Source organism: Micrasema longulum, unplaced genomic scaffold, assembly GCF_059751315.1.
Source record: "Micrasema longulum isolate JH-2025_06_02 unplaced genomic scaffold, ASM5975131v1 h1tg001225l, whole genome shotgun sequence".
Taxonomy (NCBI): Eukaryota; Metazoa; Arthropoda; class Insecta; order Trichoptera; family Brachycentridae; genus Micrasema; species Micrasema longulum.
The window spans coordinates 421,808-445,429 of NW_028278412.1; the positions used below are offsets into that span (position 1 = coordinate 421,808).

Here is a 23,622-nt window from a genome sequence, read left to right on the forward strand (position 1 = left end):
GGCGGGTTGTAAAAATGATAATTTATTTTTAAAAAAGGTAAATCTAAAATAATACAAGTTATGCAATATCTTCTGGCCTGACGAGGTCTCTGGCTATTTGGAATGCGGCGATGAGAGAGGCTAATTGGATGTTTTCATTACAACCTGTCGACAGGTACATTTCCATATCTGACATCTTCATCAAAAGCTCTACAAGAACATTAGGAGGTAGTTCAGCTGAAAAAATCAAGTTACATTATGAACCTATGCATTCATTTCATGATATAGCATAAGTAAATTGACAATTCTGTAAGATATGGTGAAAGTGGGTCCATTCTAATACACAGCCAAATATAGAACATCGTTTTCGGATGTTGTTTGAAACAGGAATTGATGACGATGGGGCAAAATGAGATGAAAGAATTATTGGTGAAGATAATAAAAAATCCTAGGTAAGTCTGTTATAGAAATTCAATCGTAAAATATTATGAGTCCACATATTATTTGCAGTTTTCAAAGTTAATTACAAAGAAAAAATAACCATTAAAAAGGCGTACTTAAACATTTCACTTATCAAAAAAAACATTACTTTTATTGTTTTGAAAATTATTTTGTTTTGACTTCACAAGTTCACAATAATTTCCGCAAAAATACGGAATAAAATATAGACTAGAAATATACATGATTTGTGATAATTAACACATAAAATGACACAAATAGAATGAAGAAAAACATGGGATGTAAGACAATTAAATAAAATTATTGAAAAAGCGGAATACGTCATGAAGCCATTGTGTGGTTATCAAATAACCAAGAGTGTAAAGATGTCATTTCGGTTAATTTTGGCAGATAATTACCAGAATTTTTGTACACAGTATTTTTTTATTTGTTATGTATTTAACTCTTAAACGGTGCACCCTCCCAAACACCTTACGTAATAAATCTAGCCTGTGAATCAAATTAATAAGTGCATAGTACTTACTCCGTTGAATAAAGTGGTGGATTTCTGTAAGAATATCGCCCAGAGCCAAACCTTTGGCATTTTTCAGATCCCTTATTTCTGTTATGTGATTAAGGACTTTTATTTCATTAATGATGAACATTTGAATACGGATTAGTTAAATATGTTAACACATCTCTAACTATTGGCAAAATTAACATTGAATATACATTTTTTTTATAGAGTACAATATTAAATATTTTTCCGTAGATTAAATTTATTTCCTTTCGTTCCCTTATAACCTAATGGTGTATGAGGCTTAAGAACCACAATATCAGCTGTAGTATTCAATTGAAGGTTTACTACCAGGAGGGTGATTAACAATCGGATGAAACGGAAGCCATATCTTCACTATGACAATATAGTTCAAGATAAATTCTTCCGAGCAATTAGGAAGATATACTATCAACTCTATGTCTACGAGTTTTGAGGTAAGTACATCAATAGCTATCGAGGGCACCCCTACCCTACCCTTGTTGAAGAGACACAAAATCATGTTCAATTGAGTACATTTTGCCTTAACTGCGATTTATTTGAATTTTAAATCGTTTTGAAATAGCTAATTTTTATCAAAGAAGCCTATTTAAAATACGAAAGAGAAAAAATGCATTAAATATTATATAAAGTAGGATAGTTAAGACATCAGTGACAGCACCATCTAGCGGTTAAGAATTGAAAGTTCCAGATAGTTACAGCGCATGCGTCAGATCATTTGACCTTGGAGATGACATAATATTCATGCGCATGTGTCGTAAAGTGCAATGGCAGCAATTCGGAAAAAAAGTTGCTACTATGAAAACTAAATATGACCATTTCATTGCTTTTTAACGATAGTCATATCTTCCTAAAACACCTGTCAACATGTCGGTAAAGTCGGCTTTGTAATACCGAGGCAGACAAAGATAGTAGAAAAGTTAATTATAACCGTCTCGATACATACCGATGAAGATAGCATTTGTAATCGCCCCCCATGGTCTGGGATTACAATAGGAAGTTAACATTAATTATCTTCAATTAAGTAATTGTCAATTAAGTTGTGAAAAATTTAATAATCATATAGATTTCTTTTTAAAACATGTTTAATTATAGGCTACCTGTGAAAACACCTTTTCATACAAATACAGTCAAACTTGGTTATAAAATGTTAAAGTGTGTAAAAAAAATCCTTGTCCACAGTGTCAATAGTGTGAAATAATAAGAATGTTTATTTATCATTTATGAAATTTAGAAAGTGGCATGTTTGTGAGGATTCATTGTAATTTTATTCAAAGGTTTTATTTTAAAATTGTCTGTTTTAATTAAGTTATTTATTTGTTTCCTTAGTGACAATATGCATAATGATCTGGTATAATAAGTATTATAACGAGAAAATTCAGTTGGTCCTATCTTCCTCGTAATAACCAAGTTTGACTGTATATACATTTTCGTACAGAAAATCCCACTTTGGTTTCGCCTGTTATAGAGTGCATTTTTTACATTTTTTTATTTAAAAAGGATACTTTTGTTGCACAAGGCAAAATCATCTTCATTCAGAAGCCAACTAACGATGCTGGCTATATCATTCCTGAGCGGGTGTCCTACACATGTGTATACATTGTCTTCAGTAACATCCTTGTAGGCCATCCAAGTACTCTGCAGTGTATTCAGAACTTTTCTCATGTCTCCTCCGGAGAGTGTGAGCAATGCTTTTAACCCATCCTCAGACACCTTCAACCTAAAACAGGTATCTAATTTGTAAGAACTGATGAAGTACACTAGTACATACAGTTTTGAAATACCACAGATATATTTTTATATATTTTTACCGGACACGGAAATATGAGAAGTTACCTATACAGGTTTAAATTAAGGAATGATGACTATTGTCCATGCGATGATATTTCTTCACAGAGTATCGAACATCTGTTATTTCAGTGCCCATTTTTCAGTTTACAACGCCATAATCTTGAAGCAGAATGCAGGAAAGATGGAATATTATTAGTACGCGACCTAGAACAGGTGGTAATATCTTAATTCCTAAATTAAAAACAACTACTGCACAACATCATTATACTTACAGAGGAATATTTTTCTTTAACGAAATGAACAAAGATAATAAAAAATACAGTCAGGAATACAATATATTTAAGAAAGAAGTAAAAAATTACATCTATAATTCTTCTTTATGTAACACTGATTGAAAACATCGTTAAAATCTTTTTTGTAATTTATATATGTTATTTAAAAAATATTATTGATTAAAATAAAATAATCTATTATAAGACGTCACTCCCCATTATGTACACAAGAAATGTTTATTTCTTTTACGTAATGGGAAACTTAACGATTTAAATTGTATTTAGTTGTAATATTGTATTTTAATATGTTATTAATAAATAAAATAAAAAAATATCTTTAACAGATATTCACACTGTAGTTAAGAGTAGTTATCACGCGCCATTGTTTTGGAACTTTGCAACAATGGTGATTGGACTCTTGGATTTTTTCCGAGTACCTTAGCCTTGTACATGACACGTCAGGCTACTTACTAAATACAGGGGTCCAAATATATGTATAAATTTAAAAAAATAAAAAAAAACATGGAACAAAAATGAAATTGTTATTTTGAACTTTTGTTTAAATCCAGAAAATCTGAAAATTAAGACGGAAATGTTATGCAAGTTCTGGATATCGCGAGCGATGAAATTGATGTCGTACGAAATGCGTAAAAACGTGTATGTTTTTATTGTCTGTTAGTGAATAATCTTTATTATGACTTTTAAATCCAAAATTTTAAATTAAAAAAAAAAAAATCTAAAATTCTTTTTTTTTAAATCCCGAATTTATTATTATACAAGGAAACCTATCAACCACAGATCTTTTTTTAGCATACTTTTCTTACACGATAGTACGTGGAACATATTCACTGTGTAAAAAGAGGTTCTGGTGTAATACAACTCCAGGGTTCGTATTCTAATGGGAAGTTAAAATTTATCTTAAATTTTATCTACAATGAACATTATATGTTTAAAATATATTTTTTTTTCCCCCCTCTACGAAAGAAGCGAATTCCTTCAAAATATTTGTGAAGAATATAATACGTTCCCTCTTAACGTAAAATTTTTACTCGCCCAGAACGATTTGGATACTTATTTACTTCTGACTAAATTCTTACAAAATTCGGACAAATAATAAAAATATTTGAATTTGTTAAATATTATTTGCCGAATTTAAATAATAAGTCTAATTGAATGTCCCTCTTTACTTTTGGCCCAAAATTTCATGTTATGTTTACGTTTAATTTAGACGGTAATAATATTTTATTGTCACATAACTCTTTCATACTGATTTTAACTACCTCACATTATATTATATTTTTTCGTGGGTATGGGTTTTTTTTTTATGTTCACTCAAGCGTATATTCTTTAAATGTCTTATTCTTGTTTCTAAGAGCCAAAATCACTCGCAAACGAGTGGAGGCGTATAAAAAAAAATAAATAAATTCTAAACATGTTCAATTATAGGGTACCGACGAACATACTTATAATTTTCATACAGATATACACATTTTCGTACATAAATATCGATGTTAGTTTATACCGTCTCGATATGTACCGATGAAGATAGCATTCATAATCGCGCCCCAGAGTGCAGTTGCTGCGTCTACTTGCCAATGCCATTGATCAACGTGCAACAAACTTCGAATGTGTCAATTCAATGGAATGTTATTGAAAATACATATTAGGTGTATTTTTAATTAGTCTACACTATAGATCCCACGAAGCTCCCGGTGTATGACATAGGTAGATCCGTAGAGTTTCCATTGTAAAACATAGATTTCTTACCTTTCTTCCTTGATAATATGTTCCACTCGTGGAATAATTTGGCTCGGTTGTAAGGGAGCAAATCTGAAGCGAGTACATCTAGATTGGAGGGCGGGAATTATCTTGCTTAGGTAGTTACAGATGATGCAGAAACGAACATTATCCGTGTATTTTTCTATAACTGGAATACAAAAACAACAATTTCATTCATCAAAACAACACTTTTATTAATATTCCTATTGTGGCAGTTGAAAGGTTAACAAGGGCATCTCTGTTTTAGGTTAAACAAATTTTATCAATATGCGTAAATCATTCAATACATAAAAACAGTAGCTGTTGATAAAGAAAATATTACAAAGGTCGTAATAAAAATAGTTCATAAATAGGATAAAAACTAAAATGTGTAATATTTTTCCCTATAAATATAAATGTTTTACTGTATCTGCGACAGTTCTGTGTGTGCAAAAGCCAGGGCTCCGATTTTAATGGGAAGTTGACTTAATAGTCTATAAAGTAAATCCGATTTTTTTGTAAGAAAATGAGTGTATATTTATGTTTTTTATTTAAAACATGTTCAATTACATATTAACGGTAAAAATACTTAAATTTTTACACAAATAAAAATGCCCAAAAATACTTAAATTTTTACACAAATAAAAATGCCCAAAATTACTTAAATTTTTACACAAATAAAAATGCCCAAAAATATTCAAATTTTTTGTTTAAAAACCGATTTTACTGTAATATTCTATTCCTATTCCCTGGGTGAGTGTTTTGGACTCGATGGCTACTCTCTGCTAAAACTCCTTAAAAATAAAATATGCCGAGATAAGTCCGCCTCGTGTTGTAGTAGTTGGCAAGTTGTCAAACTTCGACTATCACGCTCGAGTCTAGGTTCAATTCCTAGTAGGGTGGAAGTGAAATATTTGTTTTATATGAGGCCGAATTATCCCCACACAATTTATTTTTTAAGATTTTTATCTGAAAGAAGCAATCGAGTCGAGAACTGATTCTGATTCTATTTCACACACAGAACTATTATTCATCCACCTGGACAGAGTAAATTAAAAAAAAACTAGTAATCAATAAAATTTTCAGCAGTTGGAACAGATGGAAGAATTGAAGGAATATGGATTTTCAAAAATAGGCAGAATAGAGAATGTAAAACTGTGTGTAATGTGACCTAGTAAATACATAGAATTTCATGTTCCCTTCTCTATTTCTTGTGCAATGTTAAGATTGTAATTCGTTACTGTTTCCAAATAAATAAGCACCCTGTAATTTTCTATTTAAATATCGCTGTAGAAAGATCAGTATTAATAAAGTCCAGATAGATAAAACAAACATTTTTAGTAAGGAAAAAACAAATTACAACAGTTTATAATAATGATGAAGGTTGAAAACAATGTTATTGTAAAAATGTTTTATGTTTGTGCTGTGATAATTACATTAATCGATTTAACTTACTGCCAATTAAATTTTGAAACAATCAGCGTAGAAAATGGTTTGATAACTGGAAAAAAAGTAACATTTGAAAATATGAGTTACTTTTCCTTTCAAAGAATTCCATATGCACAACCTCCAATAGAAGATCTGCGGTTTAAGGTTTGTTTGTTTATTAACACTAGTTCCTTTTTGGATCTCATCACCATCATTCCTTTTCCGCACCTAATGGTGCATAGGGCACTGCATTGGTACACCAATCGCAGCGTATCTTAATGATTTTTGTCACATGAAGGTAAGATGATCAGTCTTACGCTTCAGGTACCAGTTCAGTGATTATGAAATATTCTAGTGTAAAAACACCCCTTTAAATGAATGTTTCATATTAAACATGCCGAGTCTAAGACCTCTTGCATGGTAGGAAAACGCGCTGATCATTACACCACGAGGCTGAGGTTTTTGGATATAATGGTGCATAAAGACTGCTTTTTTCGAAAGAAAATTCATTCGTTTGAAAATGCCTTAATAAGGCGAAACAATTGTCACGAAGTATTTATTTTTATATGTTTATTTTTGTAAAAATAAAATAAAGTGTTCAGTAGACTCAAATCCGTGTTTGATTTCTAATTATAAGTTCTGCAGTTACAGTTGAGCCGGATCTTATAAAGTACCCTACTGTTGCCAATTTCTTAGCTCTTGTGTGGCTGTGATGTCACACTAGTCTACATACGATACAAGACTTGATATATCTCTGTTAATGTTTTTAAATTATGAAGTTGTATTTTTTGTAATTTCCAAATAGACATTTTTTCACCGGATTTGGAAAGCAAAATTTGTATAAATATACGGGATTACTTGATATGCGAAGAATGAATGTGACGCCAATACAGTAATACTGTATAAGAGAGAGCACGAAGATATAAATATACAGGATTACTTGATATGCGAAGAATGAATGTGACGCCGATACAGTAATACTGTATAAGAGAGAGCACGAAGATATAACTCATAACAAGAAAGACAAAGACCCTGTTCTGTGGCCGGTGTTTGTGTGAAACAGATTCAGTCGGTTATTGGCAGTGAGCGGGGGTGCACACATGTAGGATGACTGGCATATTTAAGATTTTTTATTTATTTTGCTATAATAGAGCAAAATTATATTTTTATTTTTATAAATTACGGTAAATGAATTATTAAACAGTATGTCTTTTTCATTATTTTTTTCCAAGGGCATGACCTTCAGAATAATTCTGTCTTTCACTTGAAGTAACACAATGTTACATCACACAAAGGAATTTTTTACCACAGCCTTTTAAGAGTTAATACAAAATGAGAATTTCATAGGTAAATGCTTTAAGTATTAAAGTGTTCTTGTAAGTTTCTTTGCAGTCCCCTCTGCCAGTTAAAGATTGGAACCACACGATGGACGCTACGAAAGAAGGGCAATACTGCCCACAACCAAGAGGAGATGTGGCAGAGATGAGTGAAGACTGTCTCTTCCTGAATGTTTACACTCCTTCCATAGAAATCAATAAGGATCATTCTACCATGTTCTGGATACACGGGGGGGAGCTTACTGCAGGAAGTGGAAATAAAGATTTAGCGGGACCAGAATTTGTTTTGCAAAAGAATGTCATTATCATCACAATCAATTATAGGTTTGTAATAAAACTACTACTACTACCATCACGCCATTTCCCCGTACCGCCACACACGTCTATCCTGGCCTCCTCCACATTCATACATCTTGTCATACATGCCCTTCGGTTATGTCTGCTTTTGACATGGCCAGACTTAAGATTTTGGTTTATCTGATCATGCCACGTCTTTCTTGGTCGTCCTCGTCTCACGTTGCCATTCATTTTCGCCATATAAACTTGTTTTACCATTCTTTCGTCGTCCATTCGTTCTACGTGACCAAACCATCTCAGAGACCCTTTCTTAATCTTATCTATTATACTTGACTCAGATTTACACTCTCGCCTGATTTTATCATTCGTAACCCTGTCATACATTGATTTTCCACACATTCATCTAAGAGATCGCATTTCAACCGTGTTTACGCGGCTTTCATCCTTCCTCTGCCAATTCCATGTTTCACTTCCATACATAAGTGTTGGGACTAAAACTTCATTGTGCACTGCCAGTTTAGCTTCGATTGACATATTTTTACTAGAAATTACTGTGCTTAGTGCTCTGTTCATTTTGTTGCCCGCATTCACTCTTCTTTCAACATCTTTTCTACTCTTCCATCTCTTGAAAACATGCTTCCCAGATACACAAATTATTCTACTTGCTCGAGACATTCGTTGTTTACATTTATTATGCAGTCAGTAACCTCACTATCCCTTTCAAATACCATCACTTTTGACTTACTTTCGTTCATCACCAATTCGCTCCAGGCATACATCATACATTCTAGAGACTATTTGCTGCAACTCAGCCTTGCTGCTTGCTAACAGAACTGCATCATCAGCATACAACAAGCACCTTACTGAAAAATTATCCATTTTTGCTCCAATACCCATACATTCTATCTCATTCATACAGTTGTCCATGTAAAAATTAAACAACCATGGTGACATTACACATCCCTGTTTCACACCTTTTGAGATCGCAAACCAAGATGTAAATCCCCCATGAATTCTCATACACGCTGAACTCTCCTCATAGAGAGACGATACTGCACGTATAAGTTTATTGTCTACTCGATACTTTTCCAACACGCCCCACAATTTCATTCTATCTACTTTATCATACACTTTTTGTAAATTGACAAATGCGTAGAATAGTTTTTGACTTTTTGCCAAAAACTTCTCCGTTAGCATTCGCAGCGCAAAAATTTGATCTGTGCATCCACATCCACTCATAAAGGCCCCTTGCACGTCCCACACTTTGTCTTTCGTCACCTTTCTTACTTTCTCGATTATAATTTTCCCATACAGTTTACCGACAGAACTCAGAAGACTGATTGCCCTATAGTTTCCACAAAACAATTGAATAATTTTGTTACAAATTATCAATCGAACGGATAGATTAAAGGAGACACCACAAATTATTTACGCTAACTTGGAGTATTTACCTTTAATTTTATCTATCAACACATTATATCACATTACATCGGCAGCCTCCGTGGTGTAGTGGTCAAGACGCTTGACTCACACACGAAAGGTTAGGGGTTCGATTCCCGGTGAGAACACGAAAATTAAAATGTGATTTTTCTCAAGTCTGGGTGTTCTGTGATGTAATTCACCACTGTAATTGGGCCTCCTGGCCTGTTGTGGTGCATAAATAAATATGTTTCATAAGATTGTAAAGCAAGCTCCCTAGAATGGGCACATTTCATATCTATTAAAGAGCCTGCTATTACCTTAAATAAAATTAAATGGTATTATAAGTTACATTCAATCCATGCCTGAAGATGTCTGCTGAGCCGAAAGCATGCATTGGTCAATAAATAAAAGCAAAACATTTTTCGATTGATTTACATATCAAAATGACTAAATTTAAAAAAAATCTTTTAGGTAAAATATAAAAGGTGACCCTTAAGAAAATAGTAAAATGAATTTCATTGTATATATGTACATAAACATGGTATGAACCTTATGTACTTATAAAAAGAAAAATATTTTTAATGGGGAGTATAAATAATATGTGTTAATCAATATCATTACTGTCCTTTATGCTAGGTTTATATGAATATTTATTTTAGATTGGGAGCTTTGGGATTTTTATGTCCAGGTATATCTGATGCACCCGGAAATGCTGCCTTAAAAGATGTAGTCCTGGCTTTAAAATGGGTTAAAAAGAATATTAAATATTTTGGAGGTAATTCAAATAAAATAACAATCGCTGGAGAAAGTGCAGGAGCGATAATAGTTCACTATTTAATATTATCCAAGATGGCCGATGGGTTGTTTCAAAAAGCTATTCTTTCGAGTGGCTCCGCTTTAGGTTACAGATTTCTAACAAATACCAGTGTAGAATATACATATAAATTGTCTTTTGAACTAGGGTATGAAACATATAACTTAACTGATATTGTGAAATATCTGAAGACAAAAACTCCTGATGAAATTATCAGAGCAACAATGAAGATGGGAGAAAATGAGAAAAAAGGAGCTACTGTTTTTGGGCCATTTGTCCCGTGCATTGAAAGCGTTTATGAAAACGAAGAGCCGTTCTTGACCGATTATCCACTAAAAATAATTCAAACAGGTGAATTTAAAAGCGTTCCAATCATAGCGGGGTTTAATAAAGACGAAGGTATGAAAATGCTACCAATTCTACAAAGCCAACCGTCATTATTGAACGAAATTGACAATGATTTTCAACGAGTCGTTCCACCAGATTTGGGATTCAAAGAAGATTCGCTAGAGAAAATAGCTGTCAGTCAAAAGATAAAACAATTCTATTTTGGTGACCAATCCTTGACAAACGCCACTCTTTCAAATTACTTCAACCTTATAGGAGACGCCATGTTCATACACTCAATAGATTACTGGCTGAAAAATAGAGTAGCGAGATTTCCAGAAAGTCCTGTGTTTTATTATGAGTTTAGATTTGACGGAGCGTTAAACTACGTGAAATTGAAAAATGGGATAGATTTTCTCGGTTGTTCACACGGGGATGATTTAGGGTATCTTTGGTTGACTTCGGTAACAAAAAATATAACCCTGGACAAGAGCGATACATCCTACATTACGAGAAACAGAATGGTCACAATGTGGACAAACTTTGTAAAACTTGGGTAAGTAAAAATACAGCTTTATTGTTCAAAATTTACACTTTTAGTGGTTTTTTATTATTGACAAAAAAATATTTCAGAAATCCCACCCCAGAAGTAAGTTCTCTGTTAAACGTCAAATGGAAACCGGCAGAAGAAATCGGTATGAATTACCTTCAATTTGATAAGGATTTGAACATGAGACAATTTCCATACAGAAACAGGACTACATTTTGGAAAAATTTGTATGCATATGAATATTCATTAAAATGGGAATTTGTTAAGCTGTAAATAAAAAGCTTCGATAAAATGTTTGGAAGGTATTTACCATTTGACCCTATTCAAACCCGTAACTCTTCGTATTGAATGCAAACGTGCGATTCCCGACATGGTTGATATGAGATATTTATTAAAAGTGGTGTTTTCACACCAGAATATTTCATAGCTCTTGGACTGGTACCTGAAGCGTAAGACTGATCATCTTACCTTCATGTAACAAAAATGATCGAGATATGTGCGATTGGTGTACCAATACAGTGCCCTTTGCACCATTAGATGCGAATAGGGAATGATGATGATGAAGTAAATTTTACTGAAATACGTTTAAAACTTGCCTTACATATAAATTATAAGGACAGCATGAATTTACCCAAAAATACATATAAATTATAAGGACAGCATGAATTTACCCGAAAACAAAGAAACCAGCCAAAGTTAAAAACAAACTTTTCTGTGTAATGCTGATACCGACGTGTACAAAAAAAAATTAAACGTACTTAGGGGCTCAAGTAACTTTTAATCATTTTTTATTAATTCATACAAATACATTTATAGTACAAAAAATAATAATAACACATCCCAAACTCAATGTTTTTAAAAAATAAACTCGCCCCTTTTGAATTTCGGTAGGTACGAGAATAAAAAAAATCTTAAAATTCGGGTGTATTTGAATGAACACCCAGGCTGAGAGGGGTTAAACATATTATAACAATTTATTTATTATTTATTATTTACCAGAATATTCAAAGTGAAGATGATTTATTTGTTTAATAGGGTTCAGTAAATTAAAGATTTGTAAAAATAATAATTTTAATGTTACAAATTATTACTTACAATAAAACATTTTATATTTCTGATAACAAAATATAGTAAAAATATTGTACGTAACATAAGAAGCATCCCATTGATGATTCTATAATTGTGACAAAATTACAAAAATATGTATCCACAGCAATGATATTTCGTTCATGGGCGGACATAAGAGTATAACTACAAAAGTGTGACTTTTCAGGAGAGCAAAAAAACATTATTACGAACCCAATTATTGAGCTACAGAACTCTTGTTTTGCAAAATGGGTTATTATTTATAGATCATTTCATCTGTGTAACCACATTTGAGTAATTTTTACAAATTACAGAAATATTCCAGATATACTACCTGAACCATTAAAGATGGGACAGAAATGAGTTTACTTATACTACTAGAACTAACTTATACTATTTATACTACTGAATGAATGATAGAAATAAGTTTAAGAAAAATTGACGCAAATGGATACTTATTTTATTAAAACCAAAGTTTAATAGGCACAAAGTTGTTTATATATGTTTTGAGTAGTCGTATAAGTGTACTGTGAATACCATTGATTCTGGCATACGCAAGAAACATTTTCTCCTATAAATTGTAAAATTAACAAAAATACAGTTATACTCATATGTCCGCCTATCAAAGATTTATTATGAATAAAATGTATAATTTCTTCAAACGCAAAAACATAATTGACAGATATTTCAACTAAGTTGGAAAACCTTTTTTGAAAATGGAATATGTATTCTTTTCTATTTTTGCAAATGAGGGTCAGAGCCCAACAAGCTCATGACGTCACTGCGACCTGTGTAGATTTATTGTGACGGGTTCCCATAAATCAATTCTCGCCTTCCAAGCCTTTGAAGAGTCGGCTATTGAACGGCTAAATCTTCTTCTGTAAGCCCTTAAAGTATCGGGCTATTAGACAGGGGGTGAGTGTTCTCACATCCTCACGTTTGACCAATGGTCCACCGAGGATGTAGCCTTATTTGGAATATAAATAATCGCATTCACATAACATGTGCAAGGGTGTTTCATCATCTGTACTGCAGAACCTACATCTAGAAGTTTCAGAGAGATCCATTCTAGCGAGGTGTTTATTCAATCTGCACTGTCCAGTAAGATCTCTAATGATACCTCTCACTTGGTTTTAGCTTAGTTTCATGAAGTCAAAAGTAAATCTTTGCGAGTACCCTTCCAGTATAGACTTTAGATACAGAATTCGCAAGTCTATACATTTGAGGAGCAAACATTGAAAAACTGATTTATGATATAAATATAGAGCTTGAAAAATGAAGAAAAACTTGTTTTTGACCCTTTCCACGTGTTCGAAATTAACATATTTTATTTATTAGTTCAAACCCTCATTTTACATATTTTATTTATTAGTTTTAAAACTTATTTTACTCTTTACTGACTCTTTGCTTATTGATTACATAAGCTATGAAATTTTTTGGTTATAAATTACTCGCGTATGCCGCCAGCTACGCGTAGTAGTGCTGTCATAGGCATTTACAGACGTATGTGAGCATCGCGGTGAATGAAGTTACAGCACTAATTCATTTTGGATAAACAGTTTGGTCTTTTCTCTTAGATTTAGATATGAACCAACAAACAATTTTTTTATCAAATTTGGACAGATCATATTTCGAAGGTTTGCTCCTAATTTGCAAAGCTTGGCCGGTAATTGTCTGGTTTAAATTATCGCTAAAGCCATTCCGCCTGTTCGTGCCATGTTCAAACAAGCATATTTCTTGTATTCTGCAATCTTTTTAGTGAAGAAAAAGAGCGAAAATTTTCATTGATGCGGGTGAAATTCATTGAGATCTCTATCTCAGATGAAACATCTGTAAATCTTGATAAACCCTATGGGGTTAAATCCTTTTTTTGTTCCACAAAGATATTAAAAATATTGTGCCAAAAATGTAACTTTAAAACATTAACAATCCGTTTTAAAAAGCATTTTACAACACTAAGAAAGCTTGACGGCTTTAAAAGACCGTAAAATTAAGGCACACACACAATGTCCGATTTAAGGTACTAAAAAGATGCTTTTTGAACTGTACATTAAAAATTAAACTATTTTTATTGTAAAATATTTATTACATCTATTTATTGTTTTATTTATTATATTGTACTTGATTGTTATATGTTGTTATTCTTTAATAGGATTGCTTGGTTAGACTATCATTTAGATCTTCTACTCATTTCTGTTAATGACAATGGTTACTCAAAATTTAAATAATAGGTTAATGCAAAAGGTTGTACATATTTCAAGATACAAAAAAAAATATACCATTGTTAGCTATAACAGTGGCCTATCTTTCCATAAACTTCTTTCTAGCAATGGTTCACCAAATGACAGAGACCACTCTTGGAGTATCTCAAATACTTTTGAAAAGCTTGATTTTCTCAAAAATGGTTCATTTTATATGTGTATGATTCATATAATTAATTGTAGTGCTTTCACACAGATTACACAGATAATGCAGACAGGGTATAGTCTAAGCTTATAACCGAGTTGCACAGTTTAAACCCGCGCTGTGCCAGCGGGTGCCCAGCAAGACATCGGACCCTCCCAATGGCAACAAGCATAAAATATATCGAAGATGTCATATTTCAGCCTTGAAATTCTTTATTTAACCCTGTGTTATCATTTTGATAAATTTGAAGTTTTGAAAGAAAAAAAAAATAATGAACTTAATTCAGTAAAAACTGTATGCATAGAGGTTTTAGGGAGTGGAGAGGATGGATGCGCCCTAGGTAGAGAGGAAATTGTGAATATCAAATCTACACCCCCAAGGATCTTTTTCCGCAAGGTTAAAAAACTTGATAAATTAAGTTTAGCTAGAATGACTCGACTATTATTTATAAACACATAAAAACTTTTGCATCAACCTAATAGAAATATTCCTATTTTCGTACAAAAAAATAAAATTGACGATTTGAATTAATGAATCCATGAACAGCGGTTAAATTTTTTGAAAATCTTTAAATAACACAAATAAATTAAATGTTGATAGATTTTTTGTGGATAATGAATGACAAATAAGATAATGTAACTATATTTATTTTAAGGATAATTTTAATCATAATGCGACGAAAGGTCACGACTCCTATTTCTTGAAAATATTGCTGTCGTTATATGAGGAAAGGACATAATTTCTATTTAGTGAAAATACTGCTGCTAGCCACTACACTATGAGGCCTATCTCCACTCGATTTCCACTATCAAGAATTGTCAATAAATATCATAAATCAAATGTTTAAAATTCACCATCATGGTTCCGTTTCCACACCTAATGATGTATAGGGCACTGCATTAGTACACTAACTGTAGAGTAACTTTTTTGTTACACGAGGGTAAGATCTTACGCTTCACGTGCCAGTCCAGGGACTTTCTCTGAAATATTTCAGTGTAAAAACACCTCAAAATATTTAATTTCAGACATGTCGGAAATCAAACCCGTGACCTCTTGCATGGAAAGCAAATGCGCTGAATACAGAATATTAAATTCAATTTATTTTATAACTGGTAAAGAAATAAGTTTCATAATAAATGGAAGTTGCGTCCATTCTTAACAGCAATATTTTAGAAAAATGGTAGTCACACTTTTTTATATGTGACAGAAGTGTTTAGAAAAAAAGGGGAGTTAAGCCAATTTTCATGACGGTGACGGTAGTAGCGACTATATTTCTACTCTCGTGAACAATATCAATAAATAATTATTGTATATTGCAGACAGCAGAAGTCGCTTTCCACTTCAATTCCTTCATCACTTTTTTCTGTTCTTTGTTGGAAATTTTCTTCCTCGTGATATGTTTCCCATTTTTGAAACTTCCATTTTGTTTGTTGAGATTTTGAGTGATGACAGGGGTGTTGGGGATATTTCTCGGGGGTCGTATATGGGTAGCGAGCTCTGCTTTGAGTATTGTAGAATTAATGAAGGATTTGTCAACAGGAGTTCCCAGAGCATGTGATACAAGTGTAATGATCGTGGTATTCACCTGAAAAAAAAGACACTCAAATTAATCATTTTTATCTAAGTCTATTCTCCTATCTAATCCCAAATATTTTTTTAAGAATCAGAAGTTTTTATTTTCCTTGTACCTGTGATTTGATAAATTTATTTTATTTTATTTTATTTCATTGGAAAGCCAACAGACATTTATAAATTTATAAGATTCAATTATATTATAAATACATATCATGAAGTCCAATTAGAGGCTTCCACATAATATTGTTATTGTAAATGTTGTCACATAAAATTATACATAACATAAAATAACTAATCATACAAAACTTATAATATTACTAAAAATGTAAAAGTAATACATATTATTAAAAATATATCTACTTTTGAATATTGGTCACACAGTTGCACATTATAATATATAATACAACTATAGTTGTATTATATTGTACATTTATTATGTGCCTAAATAGAGAACCGCACATAACCTGCATAATATAGGCTGCGGATTCAACGCGCAAAATCATAACTTGAATTATTTTTTAATCCTTCAATTATTTAATTGAGTCTGATTGGCAAAGTTTTCAAGATATAACTGAATGCAAAATTACTATCCAACAGATGTTCAGCTCGATATATAAAAATAAATTAGAACACAGCTATCTAACAAGATTTACATCTGTTGATGGCCTAGTAGTACCAAAATTTAAAAATAAATATGGACAACGTACGTTGGATTTATTATTTATGTTACACTTTTTTAAATTTTTTATTTTATTTTTTTATTTCTCATTGAATACATTTTTGTTATTTTCTTGGGTTAACCTTTTCTTTTCTTTTTATTACTTTCTTATTTCATTTACATTTTTTATATCTTAATTTTAATATGTACTTTTAATTTTCTTATTATTTTTTTTTTAATTCTCGATTTAGTTTACTTTGTTTAATTTATTTTTTATCTTGTATTGATTACATTAATGAGCACACACTATTTATATATGTGTTTATTATTTTTTTTTCTTATATTTAAAAAATATTTAAGTAAATTACTATTCTTTAATTTTAATTGTATTATTTTACTCTATTTTCTTACTTTAAAAAAAAAAAAAAACTTCAAACTATTTTTTATGTTTATTATTTTATATGTATACAGTATTATGTCTGTACTCTTTTTATTTGTTATTAATTAAAACTAATGTCTGAGCACCCGATGACAAACTATTATTGAATAGTTTTTCGGGACAAAATATATCTTAATACTTTGTTTTCTTTATAATGTATTAATATTGCAATAATATGTATATTTTATTGAATAAAGACTATGAAAAAAAAAAAAACATTAATTTCTCAGTAAGTTGTAACAACTTCATGGATGCCTTTTTTAAATAATTTTTTTTTTTTTCTACCGTTCGGTTTCAAACCTACACAAGCTTCTCCATCAAGGTATACTGTTTTTATTATAATGAATAACCACAAAGTTAGTGCTTCAAATATAAAATTTATAAAATATGTCATAATTTTTTTTTAAATTGGTCGTCTCAAAAAAACTCAACTCGTGTTGAGTTGGAAACAAATATAAAGTGGAAGCATGCATATTATTAACCTTTAATATACTATGTGAAAAAACTTCCAAAAGACCCTGTGTGGTAACTTAAGGACACCCATGCTAAATTCCTATTTCCTAGCCTTTAAAATATAATTATTGTGAAATAACCTTCACATACTCTTAGATTATAAACAAATAACAACAGAGACCGAACATTTTAGAGAAGGAAATATCGTAGTCTAGGCATTTACGGGGCTTATGACCTGTCATTGGCTAGTTTAAATGGCCACTTAGCACAATGTGTAAGATTCACCATTTTGCCTATATTAAAACATTTATATTTCTTCAATTCTTACATCTGTTGATTTTAGTGTTTACTTTAGTAAACAAATAGTTTTTTGAAAAAAAAAAATTACCGTTCATTAAAGCTAAAAGAAATGTATATTTTTTCAATGTGCGGGTCCGAAAAGAGGCCAAAGGACCTTTAAAACAGAACCGGGTAAATGGGTGGAGCTTTCAATGTTGACTTTAGGGGTGCCCCATAACATAGTGACAGATATTTGTGTAATTCTCGTCTTTGAGAGAATGTGCAGAATAGTTGATAAATTAAAATTAAATTTCATGTATATGTAAATAAAAGTTATTACATAATGTAATTTTTTAAAAGTGAGCTCACATTTTCGCCAGTCCTCGCCGACCCAGTGAAGTTCAAGCACCCGTATTCATCCGCGAACTCCTGGACGCACTCCGTCCTCACAGCCCGCTGGTGCTCTAGATCGCTCTTGTTGCCAAATATGGACAGGACGGGGACGGGTTCTGTCCCGGACAGAATGTCCGACACGTTGTCCAGCCAGCTACTGAGGCAGTCGAAACTCTGCAGGTTCGTAATGTCATACACTAACATGATAATCTGGAAAATAAATGAGCAGGTCATCATTTGATGACTTATTCCCTTATCCACACTGAATGGTGCATAGGGAAGCATTGTTTTTATTTTACATATACACCAGACTCTGATTTTACGCAATATTTTTGCATGGTTTTAAAAGCATGAGGTACGAAAAATAGTATTTTTTTTCGAAAATTAATGTAATAATAATCAACTTATCTGACGTTAGATATACTGGCCAGTTTGTCCAGTATTTGATCATACTCTGACTATTGTTAAATAAATGTCGACTTACGTGGGATGCGTATATGTAGTTGGCTAGCATAGGGGAGTCCCGCCCCGTTCCGGCCACATCGCACAGCTTGAGTGGCACGGGGGGACGCGAGGGCCGGGGGGCGGGACACTCACCCAGTAACACATCAGCCCCCTGTGTGAGCCCGCCCCATTGCAGGCCTAGGTAACGCGCGCATAGCATACTCTAAAACACAAATAAAAAAAATATTTACACAAAAAATTATCAACAAACTTATCATCATCCGCTTATCATACTTGATGGTGCATTAGGCACTGCATTAGTACACAGATTGGAGCGTATCTAGATCATGTCTTACATGAAGTACCGTGATACGTCTTAAGCTTTAGGCGCTAATCTAGTGACAGTGAAATACTGTAGTGTAAAATCAATTTTTTATGTCTACACTGTCAGGAATCAAACCTAGGACCTTGAGTTTGCTTATTCAAAATTTTCTATAATTATTTCATGTTCCGCACCCAGTGGTGTTTAGGGCACTGCATCGGTAAACCAAATGCAGCATTCTTCAATCATCAGTTACATGTAATGTGATCAGTACTACACTTCAGGTGCCAGTCCCGGAATAATGAAATGTTCAGATTATACAAACCTTTAAAATCAATATTCCACGTCCACCCTGGGGGGAATCGAACCCTGGACTTCAAAGAATGGCAGGCAAACGCGCCAACAACTACGCAACAAGGTGGACTCATCTCCACTTGATTTTGAGATGTGTTCCAATGCGCCACCAGGTGGGGATAGGGGAATGATGAAATTGTTTAGAATGTTTTAAAAAAAGATTTAAAAAAAGTTTAAGAACAAAATAAAATATGACAAATATTCATTAAAATAAACTTACTTTTCCTGTGGACGGTTCGCCAACCAGCGAAATTTTAACTTGTCTCTCCAGAGCAGCATCTTCTTCCGAATCAGACATTGTCCATCATACTTTATAACTTTCTCCAGACTCATCTGTCTTCTCGCCCTCAGGGGAACACTATTCACTTTTACAGCACAAAAATATTACATCAATTCGCCATAAAGTTGGCCGAAAAAATCTCAGTGTCTTTATTGTTAACGGAACCGGTATTTTGTAATACTCACTATTAAATTATTTATTTGTTGTAATTAGTGCAATGTCTTTAGTCTTTACAGATAAGTAAGATTTAAAAAGAAATTAAGGGTCGGTTGGTTGCACCAAAAGAAGTTTTAATAAGTTAAACTTAAATAATTGTTGTGTGTTTGTAAAAATGGGCAAAAAAGGTTGCATTATCTCACTTTTTTTTCTTGCAACCTATTTTAAAAAAAAAACTTTTTTGATTTTTTTCATGCAACCCTTTGTTTAATTTGCATATTATGGTACAACTGACAGATTTTATGCCCTTTTGTGAAATTTTTAAGAAAAGTTTACCTTTTTTGAATGACAGATATTTCTATCGAGATAGAAAATCAATTTCGAAAATGGAATATGGAAGTCTAGGTATTTATAAGGCTTAAGACATGTCAATGGCTGATTTGATTTGATGTCATTTGACTAAAACCAGCTAATGACAAGTCATAAACCCTATAAATGCCTACACTTCCATTTTGTTTTCTCAAAAAAAAGTTGATATATGGTTTTATTTGTTTTTTTTTTCAAAAATATTTTATTTGAATTAGGAAGTTTAAAAAAATGCCAAAACAAAAATAATCCCTCTAAGATTTCGCCCATTAAAAGTCGTAAAAAATTGGACTCATTTTTAATACACGTATGTACAATGTATTCAAATGTTTTATGGTCTTTGTTTATGAGTGGGTGAAATAAAAGTGTGTGTACTCACAAAAATTTTATGTTTGCCGACAGTGCCTGTCACACTTTTAGAGCCTTACACATTAACATACGGTTTTTAAATATTGAAACGTACTTTGCCATTATCATAAAAAAAAATAATCGCCAATCATAAACTCCCATTAGACAAATATCCACAGATTTCATATAAGAACTAGCAGGGAAACATAACGTCAGTAATGTGTGGATTTAAAAAATCTAAAACATTTTATTTTTTTAATGTTTTAGCTTTTTATTTAATTTTTTAAAAACGGTTTTTTAAAGTAGAGCATTAAATTTCCTTAATGAATATCACTCCGAAATTATTTTATCGTATTTTTAAACACGGCAGTAAAATTTTAAGTAGTGCCCAAAAATATTATTATTAGAAATGTTACAAACTTTGTTGTAGGAAGGAATTTTTATAATATACTTATTCAAATGAATCTATTTAAAGAATAAATGTTTATTATGAAAATATTTTAAACTCATTTTCAGTGAACATGGAAAAAAACTGACGTCAACTTTAAAAAAAAAAAATATATTTATATCGCTGTTTTTGCAATGTACAGAGGTATTTTGTTTCAGTTCCCGATTAGCCAAGAATTTCCCGTGTTTAAGCATACTAAAATTATTAATACAATTAAAATAAGTAATAATAATGAAAGTTTAAACATAAATATAAATTACAAAATTAAGAGATACAATTAAAAAAGACACTAAATACTTAAGTTTCGAGTTCTGATTTTATTTTACGAAAAAAATACAAAGAAAATAACATCTCTAACGATATAAAATATTCGTTTGCGAAGAAATATGAATGATAAAGGATGATTTCAGTAGTCACTTTCATACTGTGTAATATTCCCCATTCTGCCTATGTTTAAACATCCATATTCTTTTCTTTTCTTTTCGTTAAGTAAACTAAAAACCGTAATCGATGTAGGTGAACATTTTACGAACTATTTCGCCGACAAAACGCCAAAAATATTTGATACTTTTTTAAAACATTTTATTTAATGTTCAACCTTTAAAAAATGCCATTTTTTTAACCCTATGAATAGTCTAAACCATGTTAAAACATATTAAAAATATTTCTTATAAAAAATATTGCCGAAAAAGCACAAGTTAATTCAAAAAAGCACAAGTGAATTTGTAACAAAAATGCAAAACCGCGCTTGGTTCACAAATGAATTTTGAATAAAGTTTTTTAGAGCTGTCAGTTTTGTGTGCCGAAAACGCTTTTTTTACCGACACTATTTTGTTTTAAAAATAAAAAAGAATATTTTTTATGTAAAGTAGATATTTACGCGGAGAAGTTTTTCACTGAACCGTAGCGTAACTTTTCGTACGGACGACTAGCACCAGGCAGCAAGGGTAGAGGGTAGAGGAACTTGCGGTCACTTTTCTATTATAAAGGCACGTTCAGACTTTAGATTTGCATTAACTACAATATACACCCAAGGAATGCAAGAGCGTCAAATAATTTAACTTAGGAACAACCTAGGACAACAGATAAAGAAACATGTTTGTGTCTACACCAATAAAGTTCTACAATTCATTTTCTAATGACTTAAAAGATATACAAAACATATACGCACTTTCTGCGCAGTTCATTATTATATTACGATTGCTCCTAACAGCAAAAAATAAAAGCTCAAAAGGGTGAAATTTCACAGTGCCCGAGATTCTAATTAATGAACTGAGGCCCGCGGGGCCGATAAAGCGAGGCCCGAAAGGCCGAATCTCCTAGCATGTAACAGTCGGCTGTCGCCGACTGTTTCCTGCTTTTTATATTATATCCCCTCATACCAGCACTTTTGCTGATTGGGAATATTTTGTACAGATAAAATATATAATGTAATGTAATATGAAATTATATATGTAAAGTAAAACGACGTATTTTGTCATGAATAAATGGAATATGCTCGTAGATTATTGACGCCACGCGTGAAAGTTGAAAATGAAAGAAAGAAAAGTATTGAGTGTTAAAATAAGTTGTGTTCGTTTTTTTCTGAATTAAAAGAACAAGAGGACGCAACTAAAAAAATACACCAAATTAGTCAATAATGTATTCTCCTTCATAATTTTACAACAAATTAGTCAAATTACAACAGGGATGGAGAACATTTTAGAAAAGAGAGTATGCGAGTTGAGCCATTTACAGGGACCTGTCATTGGCTGGTTTAAGTGGCCACTTTACACACTGTACAACATTCACAATTTTTCCTATGTTTGAACTTCGATATTTCTTAAACTCTTCCATCAATCAGTGCACCTTGGTGTCAGCTTTAAATAGCACGTGTTCTATCAGCACATCGGTTTCATATTTTTGTGCAACGATTATGGTGAAGAAGGTGTATAGTGGGTTGCATGTTAGTATAATAAACATCCTGACGAAGAGACGAGTGCTTATAGAAACCGGTAGACAAAGAAAATTTGGTAAGTGGTTATGTACAAATATTTACTAACATTTATTACAATAATTTGTTTGGTTAGAGGAAGAGCTTATATTTTTGATTGCAGGCTTTCAGAGGAAACGCGGTTCGACTTTTCAATTAAGAATGTTCTAACAAACGTATTCCCGTATTCTCTCCCAGGATTATGGCTCTCGAGCAGTGATTTTTTTGCACATCTATTTTTTTTAGATAAATTGGTTATTGTGGGCAGTAGGACTATCCAAAAACCCATAAAAGCGCCGAATTTAATCTTTTGTCTTGGGAAGTACGGAATACAAATGTGATAAATATTTTTGAACAACGCAAAATGCACCGACACAGAAAATTTTATTCTAATCTCTTTCTTTAAAAAAAACTCAATCAAATCGGTTCGGTTTTCGGGTGCGGAAAATGGGACAGCGACACGTTAATTTTAGTTAGGCATAATCAGTCCGATGTGCAGTTGTACTTTTCACACGGTATCGGGGAGGCATGGGCGAAATTGACAGAAAAACAATGTTCCAATACCTATTCATCAAAATTCTCAGCCACAGCGTTTCCTCCTAATACGATTTTTTTATAAAAATACAATCAGTTGTTTTTTTAATGTATCGGTTTGCAAGAGCCTTAAGTATTAG

The 23,622-nt window shown here is 32.1% G+C and overlaps 2 protein-coding genes across 5 annotated transcripts in view; one reads left to right on the forward strand and one right to left on the reverse strand.

Moving 5' to 3' along the window:
• Positions 1-9: 9 nt before the first annotated feature.
• RfC3 (replication factor C subunit RfC3) overlaps positions 10-23,622 on the reverse strand; it is a 38,862-nt gene continuing 15,249 nt past the window's right edge. Inside the window, exons 1-5 of one of the 3 annotated variants that reach the window (XM_088234328.1) lie at positions 21,857-21,913; positions 19,599-19,886; positions 18,743-18,925; positions 18,235-18,468; positions 15,093-16,046 (exon numbers count right to left, since the gene is read on the reverse strand). In XM_088234328.1, coding sequence (XP_088090454.1) covers positions 15,765-16,046; positions 18,235-18,468; positions 18,743-18,925; positions 19,599-19,676 — 777 coding nt within the window. In that variant the 5' untranslated portion in view covers positions 19,677-19,886; positions 21,857-21,913 and the 3' untranslated portion in view covers positions 15,093-15,764. Of the gene's footprint in view, positions 217-961; positions 1,040-2,478; positions 2,694-4,803; positions 4,964-15,092; positions 16,047-18,234; positions 18,469-18,742; positions 18,926-19,598; positions 19,887-21,856; positions 21,914-23,622 lie in introns of those variants that run through there. The other 2 variants (XM_088234327.1, XM_088234329.1) reach the window with 2 other exon arrangements.
• LOC148276404 (carboxylic ester hydrolase-like) lies at positions 5,092-18,289 on the forward strand. Of its 2 annotated transcripts, XM_088234326.1 has the most exons (6): positions 5,092-6,387; positions 7,615-7,883; positions 9,938-10,053; positions 10,240-10,975; positions 11,053-11,271; positions 18,246-18,289. In XM_088234326.1, the coding sequence occupies exons 1-5, from the start codon at positions 6,169-6,171 to the stop codon at positions 11,240-11,242; spliced, it is 1,530 nt and encodes a 509-aa protein (XP_088090452.1). In that variant the 5' UTR covers positions 5,092-6,168; the 3' UTR covers positions 11,243-11,271; positions 18,246-18,289. The 2 variants fall into 2 exon arrangements, with proteins under 2 accessions (XP_088090452.1, XP_088090450.1); XM_088234324.1 differs by having other exon boundaries at positions 9,938-10,975.

What these genes read in the sequence shown, in the direction of transcription:
- LOC148276404 (XM_088234324.1), top strand. Translation starts at nt 6,169, where the DNA reads ATGATGAAGGTTGAAAACAATGTTATTGTAAAAATGTTTTATGTTTGT. An exon ending in TAGAAGATCTGCGGTTTAAG is followed by an intron (nt 6,388 to 7,614) that starts GTTTGTTTGTTT and finishes GTTTCTTTGCAG; the next exon opens with TCCCCTCTGCCAGTTAAAGA. An exon ending in ATCATCACAATCAATTATAG is followed by an intron (nt 7,884 to 9,937) that starts GTTTGTAATAAA and finishes TATTTATTTTAG; the next exon opens with ATTGGGAGCTTTGGGATTTT.